This window comes from Punica granatum, chromosome 5 (genome assembly GCF_007655135.1).
Source record: "Punica granatum isolate Tunisia-2019 chromosome 5, ASM765513v2, whole genome shotgun sequence".
NCBI lineage: Eukaryota > Viridiplantae > Streptophyta > Magnoliopsida > Myrtales > Lythraceae > Punica > Punica granatum.
This window is the reverse complement of record NC_045131.1, coordinates 25,908,927-25,918,996: the sequence shown is the minus strand read 5'-3', so window position 1 is coordinate 25,918,996 and position 10,070 is coordinate 25,908,927. Positions and strand designations below refer to the sequence as shown.

General features: G+C 42.0%; 1 protein-coding gene across 1 annotated transcript; it reads left to right on the top strand.

Moving 5' to 3' along the window:
* Window positions 1-632: 632 nt before the first annotated feature.
* On the top strand, window positions 633-5,820 carry LOC116209101 (GDSL esterase/lipase At5g45960-like). The gene is made up of 9 exons (XM_031542658.1): window positions 633-656; window positions 861-1,028; window positions 2,454-2,495; window positions 2,612-2,687; window positions 3,749-4,030; window positions 4,160-4,290; window positions 4,452-4,685; window positions 4,832-5,099; window positions 5,222-5,820. The coding sequence occupies exons 1-9, from the start codon at window positions 633-635 to the stop codon at window positions 5,428-5,430; spliced, it is 1,434 nt and encodes a 477-aa protein (XP_031398518.1). The 3' UTR covers window positions 5,431-5,820.
* The last annotated feature ends 4,250 nt before the right edge of the window (window positions 5,821-10,070 follow it).

The window sequence follows — 10,070 nt, the reverse complement described above, 5'->3', positions numbered from 1 at the left end:
TGGGCACGTGTGGTGCGAGAAAGGTAAGAACACGGGTTTGTGGGCCCGTGTGGTGCGAGAAAGGTAAGAACACGGGTTTATGGGCCAGTGTGGTGCATGAAAGTAAGAACACGGTTTTATGGGTCCGTGTGGTGCGAGTAAGGTAAGAACACGGGTTTCTGGGCCCGTGTGGTGCATGAAAGTGAGAACACGGGTTTATGGGCCGTGTGGTGCGAGAAAGGTAAGAACACGGGCTTATGGGCCCGTGTGGTGCATGAAAGTCAGAACACAGGTTTAGGGGCCCGTGTGGTGTCAAAAAGGTAGGAACACGGGTTTACGGGCCCGTGTGGTGCATGAAAGTAAGAACACGGGTTTATGGGCCCCTGTGGTGCCACAAAGGTAAGAACACGGGTTTATGGGCCCGTGTGGTGCGAGAAAGGTAAGAACACGGGTTTATGGGCCCGTGTGGTGCATGAACGTAAGAACACGGGTTTATGGGCTCGTGTGGTGGGTGAAAGGTAAGAACACGGGTTTATGGGCTCGTGTGGTGCGAGAAAGGTAAGAACACGGGTTTATGGGCCCGTGTGGTGCCTGAAAGTAAGAACACGGGTTTATGGGCTCGTGTGGTGCGAGAAAGGTAAGAACAGGGGTCCATGGGCCCGTATGGTGCGAGAAAGGTAAGAAAACGGGTTTATGGGCCCGTGTGGTGCGAGAAAGTAAGAACACGGGTTTATGGGCCCTTGTGGTGCGAGAAAGGTAAGAACACGGGTTTGTGGGCCCGTGCAGTTGAGAAAGTAAGAACACAGGTTTATGGGCCCGTGTGGTGCATGAAAATAAGAACACAAAAGTCCCTTTCTCTAACCTATCTCTCCCATTTGCAGAGAGACGACCAGGGTGCGAAGGAGAGTGCCGCCAATGGCGATCGGCTGAAGTACGAGTCCTCCTACTCCAATTCATCCTCCTCCTTCTCTTCTCATTCTTCTCCATCCATTATTGCACCTTTAATTGCAAATCCGCGTTCTGATCTCTTTCGTTTTAAAAGGAACAGGGTTCACAGACACTCAAATCAATTTTTCTCTTCTTAATCGTTCTGATTAGGAGGCGTTGTGGGCAATGATCGAGACATTTGAACTATGTAATATGAGTATGGGCTTGGATTTGATGACTTGTTAATGCAGCCTTTTGAGTTTTGTCATTGATGTGCACATTTATTATTTCTAATTGTTGAGATATGTTGTCCTACATGGAAAAATTGAGAAAGAAACCATATGCTTATATGAGGCTTGAGTCCAGCAACCTATTAGCTTAAGCTTTTGTGTTCCAGATGGGCTCAAGTCTGTGTAGGCCCAAGTAAGAATTTTATATGGTATCAAAGCGGATTATACTTCTGCACGTTCGTGTGGGCTCACACTATGCCAGATTCTGTTTCGAGACAGTCAAGAGTGCGCCTCATGTTAATCAGGCCCGAGAGTGGCTCGGTCCAGTTTCGAGGCACCTAAAAAAGTGCACCTCTAGTTAGGCCCGGGTGTGGAGCTCGAGGCTAATTTGGTATTTGTCCCCCCTTACCTGAGCACGGAAAAGAATGCACAGCTCGTGGTTAGTTGTTAAGGACGGGTGTTTAAGGATATGTGGTACGTGTTAAACCACACGTTACCACGTGAGGACGGGTGTTAAGATATGTTGTCCCACATGGAAAAATTGAGAAAGAAACCCTTATATGAGACTTGAGTTCAGCAACCTATTAGCTTAAGTTTTTGGATTGCAGATGGGCTTAAATCTGTGTAAACTCAAGTGAGAATTTTACACTAATCAAGTTACTCGAGATATCATTTTGAATGTGAATAGTTTATTTGTGAATTTGTTTTTATTAATTATTCATATATTCTTGTTTATAGCATGTTAACGGATAAGAAAAGAGATGCTCTTAAAATTCTAGCGACCTTATTTATTATCGAGAAAAGGCGTCGTAGAAGAATTAAGGATACAACTTCATCTCTCACCGGCCAGAGATACCTTCAAGAGTTGATTACGGGGAATCCATGTCGTTCTCAAGAAATTCTAAGGATCAATGTAGATTCGTTCTTATGCTTATGCAATTACTTCCGAGATAAAGGGTGGTTGAAGAGTAGCCGGTTTTATTAGCGTGGAAGAGAAGATGGCTATGTTCTTAATGACAATAGGACATAATGTTCGGAATCGCATTATCTACAGAAGATTTAATCATTCAATGCAGACAATTCACTTTTATTTTCATGAAACTCTTAAGGCAATGCTGAAATTTGCTAAAGAGAGGATTGTTCCGTCAACATTCGATTGTGATTTGACTCAAGTTCAATGACATCGCAAACTAAGAGAGATATTTAAGGTACGATTTAATTTAATCTTCCTTACAAGTTGAATGAATCTGTAAATGTTCAATTTTATTGTATCATGTAGCTATTGTTGTGACAGCTTTTTCTTTTTGTTTTTGAAAGGTTGCTGTTGGTGCGCTTGATGGGACCTTAATTCATGCTGTGGTACAACAGGATAAACAAATACCTTATAGAGGACGAGGTCGAGGAGATTGTTATCAAACGTTCTTGCAATTTGTGATTTTGATATGATTTTCACTTTTGTCTTGGCTGGATGGCAGGGAGTGGCACATGATTCAAGAGAGCTAACGGAAACCATGCGAGATCCTTCGAATAATTTTCCATTTCCGCCTGCAGGTGAGATGCATAAAAATGCAATATGCTCTCTTTTTTTTCTTTTTTTTTTTTTTGGTGCAACATAGGGTCTCTTATTATTTGACTCTTGTTTTTCGATGCAGATAAACATTATCTTTGTGATGATGCTTACACACACACACACCCGTAGATTCATGGCGCCTTATAGGAATGTGCGATATTGATTGTCTGATTTTCATCGTGGCAGTCGACCTCGTAGCAAAGAAGTTTTCAATCATGCACATGCAAAATTGTGTAACATGATCCAACGTGCATTTGGAGTTCTCAAACGGCGATTCGCCATTCTTAAAAGGATGCCATCGTATCCATTCAGAGTGCAAAGAGAGTCATTGCTTCCATGGCAATACATAATTTTATTCAGAAAGGCAAAGGGCGAGATCCTTGGTTTGAGCAATTCAATGATGAAGAGACTATCGTGGATTGATCGCATCATCAATCTAACTCAGTACCCTCAGTAGGTGAATCGCAAGCCGATCAGATATATATGGGAGATTTGCGTGATCAAATAGCAAATGTTTTATTTCGTGGATGTGTTTAATTTTATGTGTAATGGATGTCAAACAATGATTTCACTATGAATAGTTCTATCGTTCTTGTCGATTTTTGTTTTAGTAAAGTTTTGCTCTAGTAGTTTAAATTATGTCGTTTTTTCAACATGTTAAGAAATTACACCGTTGAAAAATGTTGAAAATTTTTCTTCTAGCTCCCTACTTGGTCTGCTAGTGAAATCTAAAAAAGATGCGCGGTCAAATTTTGAAAAAGATAAAGTTTTGTTATCAAATGATTAATAATATCCAAACAACTTAAAATTTTCAGCACTCAATATTAGTCATGTCACCAAACAAGTATCAATTAATTGATGAAGCACTCAATAAAATTTCAGCACATAATCGTGAGGGCTCAATTTTAAGTCAAAACAAACACACACTAAGATTGTCTTCTAAATCTATAAATCGGCCTTAGGAATATTTTCAGAAATGAAATCTTCTATAAACCACCTCCTTCTCTTGTCTCTCATCTATTTCTCTGGGCTAGTCTCATAGGAATATTTTCAGAGATGAAATCTTCTATAAACCACCTCCTCCTCTTGTCTCTCATCTATTTCTGTGGGCTTTTCTCGAATGCTCGGGCTATTCCAAGGCAGAGGCCTTTCAACAACACGATCCCGGCCCTCCTCATATTTGGCGACTCGATTGTTGATCCCGGAAACAATGACTATGTGGGCACAATATTGAAAGCAAATTTTCCACCTTATGGCCGAGATTTCGCCAATCGTGCAGCCACTGGAAGGTTCACCAATGGCCAACTTCCTACAGACTATATAAGTAAGCTCTGCGTTCATAATTACTAAGCCAGGCTAGTCCCCTGTCACTCCATGTATAAATATGCATTGAATTGCAATGAAAGTATAAAGTGCTATATTTGATCAACTATATGTGTTTTTTTCAATATAGTTTCGTACGTCGGGATCAAAGATTACGTGCCTCCATATTTGAACCGGAGTTTGAGCATAGACGAGCTGATGACTGGAGTTAGCTTTGCCTCAGCCGGCTCTGGATTCGACCCTCTCACGCCCAGACTCTTTGTACATACCCTTCCCGTCTGTGTGTCTAAAGGAATCAATTATGAGTCTATATATATCGTTGGCTTTCCAATTATTGTTTCCATGGCCTTCTCTCGATTAAACATGAGCTTTATTCCCTAACCAAATGATCCATTCCTTTTTTTAATTTTTCGATGTTTCAGAACGTGACTCCTCTGCAAAAGCAGCTTGAACATTTCCAGGAGTACAGGAAAAGGATTGAGGATGCAATTGGAAAGGGGAAGACCATCAATCTCATAAGAAAGTCAGTTTTCTTAGTTAGCGCCGGCATTAACGATTTTTCTTTGAATTATTTCACCACACGGTTACGAAGGTTGAACTTTTCCGTCTCCGATTATGAGAAGTTTGTGCTTCAACATTTGAAAGAGTTCATTCAGGTAAATTATTCTCGTCTGACGACACAGTTCCATATAGAACTGAAGTTGGTCATGACACTAATTAATGCACCAAATTTTTGTACATGGAAGACATTGGCGTGCAACGTCTTTGTAATACGGCGATGTGCTATTTTTTCTTTTGACAGGGGCTATTAAACCAAGGCGCAACCAAGATAGCCATGGTGGGGTTGCCGCCATTGGGTTGTTTGCCATTCATAATAACCTCAAACACAATCCCTCTTACCGGAAGGCGGTGTGTCGAGAGGATTAACTCCATAGCGAGAGGCTACAATGTACTTCTTCAGTCCGAATTGCATCGACTGCAAAACACAACACCAGATAAAGAAACAAAAATCTACTATGCGGACTTCTACCGGCCTTTGCAAGACTTGATCCAAAACTACCAAATATATGGTAAATTGGCAAGGTTCTTCCCCACTATTCACAAATCGGAAGTCCTCAACGGTTTTATCCTTATGGATGTATGATCTTATCCAGATTTTTACAGTATTTAACGCTGAAACATATATGTGTAGGATTCGAAGAAGTGAGCAGTGGGTGCTGCGGGACTGGTATTCTTGAAACATCATTTCTGTGCAACCCGAAGACACCTATATGTTCGGATGTTTCCAAGTACATATTTTGGGACTCAATCCACCCCACTGACAGGGCATATTACTTCGTTTTCCAGGCTTTTCGTCCTCTGATCGATTTCATCATCAAGGATGCGGTCGCAACTAATTAGAGATTACCCACATGTGGCATGCTAATTATGGCCGAGAACTATGCGTCATATATTTTTATATACTTGGTGCTCTCTTGTCTATTATATTATATATACATGTCTAAAATACCTCGTTCGTGGGAAATATATGTGAATGGTTGCCTAAGAGCAGAGCAACCACGGGCGTTCTTGTCCTCGAGTTTTTTTTTTCCCCCTTATTCGGAACTACCAAGCTACTAATTATGTGTGTAATGTTGGGTAAAAGTTATCAATATCAAGCGGTCACATAACGAGTGAGTTATCATACAACTTCAAAATTAGTCTTCGCTAGAACGAGTTTAAGGAATGATTTTCTCCTTGAAATGGGGAAATAGCCAACGAACAGTCATGAAAGAGACAACAATGTTAGGTTCGCCCTCAAAGAAATTAATCCAATCAGGATGAATTTTTCCGTACCAATTAAGGCAGTAATAAGTTCCCTGTCGTCATCATCTGAAAGATGTTGACAACGTTGTTCCCATGATCGACGCTCAAGCCTCCAAACAGTAAACTGTGTTGGATTATTTGTCCCAGTCAACTTCCACAGTTTAATTAGTGAGATCAACGTTAATTGCTGATCCGATGAGCAATGGTCTCAATGCCACATTGCCATGAAGGAAAAGAAATTATTCACCAAAAAAAAATGAAGGAAAAGAAGCAATACGACACTAATTCTTTCTCTCACCATTTCTTGGGACCAATGAGTTAATTGCTTCATTTTTATGGCCATAAAAAAGGAGAAAAGGAAATTGATTTGCATATTGTCAGAAAATTAAAAGGTTGTTTCAGAATACGGTTGACGTGCATGCGCACAAATAATAGCGACCAGAAATTCACGTGGAGTTGATATCATTTGTTTTCTTTCACGCTTACACATATATATGTAAATATTGTTAGGCACCAACGAATCGGGTTAAATTCACATGCGGTTCCCGTGCTCTCGATCAACCTGCAAAAGGAGAGGATACGGATGGTGGCCCAATTCCCTCTCCGAAACCCAAGTCAACAAGGGTTTTCACAAGAGCAAGATGTACGTAATCTCGTAAACAGTGGACATACCTTGGTATTTATAGATGATCGTAGGAATATCAATTGCCTTATTTCATGGGATTCTCGATATATTTATTGTATATCAAACCTTGGTAAATTAGGAAACAAATATCACACCATACAGGCTGCCCGAGTAGTTTCTGTTTTGAACCCTTCGCACCACCTCAAACAACCGGCATGCTTCGTTGGGCCAGACCGGGCTTCGCTAAGTCAAGCCAGGCGTTGTCTCTTAATGAGCTTCACAGGACTATACAACCTGTAAGATCTTAGGCCCAAAACCCAGTCCCTAACACTGCCTCTTACTCGGGCACGTGCTTTGAGCGTGTGCGAGGTTAAGATTGCCAAGAGTCACACTGTGACTCATTGGACATGCCCCACAGGAAACACAAAGCCCCCACTCCTTGATCGTTGTTTCAAATTCATCTAACCCTTCGATCTAGGATCGATTCACATCATAGTCAGTCAATGCCCCCTAGCCATCAGATCAAAATCAAGAAAGAAACCCTTAGCCATTCGATCTCGTGTCGCTTCATCTTCGCGAATGTCAAAGACCTAAAGATGATAACCGTTGCTATCACATCTTTAATCCCATGCGAACCCTTCGACTTATGGGGCTTATAAATACCTTCGTCTCCTTCCTTCCATTCTCAGTTGCAATCCAGCAAATAAACTCTACCAATTTGCTCTCTCTCTCTCTCTCTCTCTCTCTCTGACGAGGAGTCCAGCCCAAAGTGACGGCCCATATTCTAGAAGACTCTGGCTGCTACTAAAGGAGAATATTGATATAATATAGTTTCTCTTAATTAGATGTTATTTCCTATATTAGCTTGAGACATGAGTCAGAAGTTTCCTATTTCAGATTATTTCCTTGTTCTATTTTAGGAAAGTAATCTAGAAGAATTAGATGTCAGTTTCCTATTTTATAGTCAATGGAGGTGTCTTCCTTTTTTATATAGGCTATTCACCTCATTGTAAAAGGATAGATCTCAGAAACTCTATATTGTTTAATAATACTTTGAATTTGCACAACTCTTGGTTTTCAGCATAACGTTAGGGTTTAGACGTGTGTTATACCCTTCGAGTCTAAATTCGGATTTAGGCGTGAGAAACCATGATCCGCGCTGCGTCAGTTGGTATCATAGCAGGAGTTACCTAAATCTGATCATGGCGGACGAGATGATTCACAACTACCCTAATACCGAAGAGCATGAGGTGGACTCGATTCAAGCACTGGAGCAGAGGATCAAGAGGATGGAGCGGACTCTCGAGCGGAGGTTTGAGTAAAGACTAGACCAGAGGTTCGAGGAGCTACATACCATGCTTGGTGCTCTAGACTTGCGTGCTGACTAGAATGCGGTAGATGGCGGTCAGGCACTGCGAGTTTTTCCTCGTGAGCCACCCGTTGTTCAACGTGTTCCCCATAGGATCCAATATTATGAAAATTCAGATGAGGAGAGTGGAGTTGCATACGATCGATTTGCTCATCAACGAAGGAATCACGGAAATCGCCAGGATGCTGGAGACTTTCGTTTGAAGGCCGATATTCCCATTTTCAATGGATGCTTAAATATCGAGGAATTCTTGGATTGGCTATCAGAAGTCGATCGGTTCTTCGAATACGTCGAGGTTCCCGAGGAGAAGCGTGTGAAGCTGGTGGCATACCGATTGAAGGGATGAGCATCTGCTTGGTGGGATCGTGTGCAAGAGAATCGAGGACGTGTAGGGAAGCAGCCCATCCAAACTTGGGAACGCATGAGGCAAATGTTAAGGGCTGGATTTCTTCCTCTAGATTATGAGCAATATTTGTTCATGAAGTACCAGAGATGTGTGCAAGGGTTGAGGTCCGTCCATGATTACACGGTGGAATTCTTAAGGTTGGCGGAGCGTAATGCATTAAACGAATCAGAGAGCCAACAAGTTGCCTAGTATATGGAAGGTTTAAAAGCCAACTATTCGGGACAAGATTGGCGTGCAGATGGTTGCAACGGTGGATGATACTCGAAGCTTAGCTCTCAAGGCTAAGATGATGGCGCAAGATAAGGGAAATCCATACCGCAGGAATTTTGCAAAATCGTCACAAACCTCTGCAGAAAGAAGCCAAGTTACTAAACCACCCGGATTAAACAAGCAAGGTCAAGGGAATTCCGATAAATCAACTGGCAAAAAGATGGTGACAGAGACTGGAGCTTCAAGGAACCAAAATTCTCATACCAAACAATTCATAGCAAAGTGCTTCAAGTGCAACCAGCCGGGTCATTGATCAACTGATTGTCCTTGGTGAAAGGCTATAGCTTTGGTAGAGCATGAGGAAGATGTTGAAGATGTGTTTTGCGATCCTAAGGAAGAGGAAGAGGAAGAGGAAGAATACAGCGGTGAGGATGATTATGAGCAGACATACATGGTTCGGAAGTTGATGCTCGCACCGAAGACCAATCCCAGAGAAACAAGCTATTTCGTACTAGTTGCAACATTCATTCGCGCACTTTCAACTTGATTATTGACAGCGGAAGTCAAGAGAATATCGTAGGAAGAGCTGTGGTCGAGAAACTGGGGTTGCTAGTTGAGAAGCACCCAAATCCTTATTCGATTGGCTGGATAAAGTCAGTGGGTGATATCTGAGTGACCGAACGATGCAAGGTTCCTTTCTCCATTGGCAAATATCGAGATGAGGTGTACTGCGACATTGTGGATATGGAAGCTTGCCACCTATTGTTTGGGAGACCTTGGCAGTATGACACCGATGCAAAACATCATGGCAAAGAGAATGTGTATCGGCTCGTAAAGGAAGGGGTATGCTACACCCTAGTGCCCTTATCATAAAAACTTAAGCCCAAAGTTGTCCCAAAAGTGGAGGGTAAAGCGTTTTTTATAGAGACTCATTCGGAGCAGGAGATTGAAGCTGATTTTAAAGAGTCAAAGGAAATGCATGTGTTGATTGTGAAGGATTTACCATCGGAGAAGCAAATCATGGAGGTGCCAGAGGAAGTGAAGCCCCTACTTGATGAATTTGAAGAGATTAGTCCTGAGGAGTTGCTAGATGGGTTGCCTCTAATGAGAGATATACAACACCAAATCGACTTGATACCTGGGTCAAGCTTACATAATCTGCCCCATTATTGCATGAGTCCACACGAGAGTGCTATACTGCAGGAGAAAGTAGAGGAACTGCTATGAAAAGGTCATATTCGAGAGAGTCTGAGTCCTTGTGCCGTGCCTACATATTGACACCGAAGAAAGATGGGAGCTGGTGTGGGTGTGTTGATAGCAGGGCAATCAACAAGATTACGGTGGGATACAAGTTTCCTATTCCAAGGCTTGATGATATGCTGGATCAATTATACGGGGCGGTGGTGTTCTCCAAGATTGACCTTCGGAGTGGGTACCACCAGATACGAATTCATCTAGGAGATGAGTGGAAGACTGCATTTAAAACTAGAGATGGGCTTTATGAGTGGTTGGTAATGCCATTCGAGTTGTCGAATGCCCCCAGTACGTTTATGCGTTTGATGAATCAGGTACTCAAACCTTTTTTTGGCCGATTTGTAGTTGTCTATTTTGATATATAGCAGATT

What these genes read in the sequence shown, in the direction of transcription:
- LOC116209101 (XM_031542658.1), top strand. Translation starts at nt 633, where the DNA reads ATGGGCCCGTATGGTGCGAGAAAG. An exon ending in GGACCTTAATTCATGCTGTG is followed by an intron (nt 2,496 to 2,611) that starts GTACAACAGGAT and finishes GCTGGATGGCAG; the next exon opens with GGAGTGGCACATGATTCAAG. An exon ending in ACTTCCTACAGACTATATAA is followed by an intron (nt 4,031 to 4,159) that starts GTAAGCTCTGCG and finishes TTTTCAATATAG; the next exon opens with TTTCGTACGTCGGGATCAAA.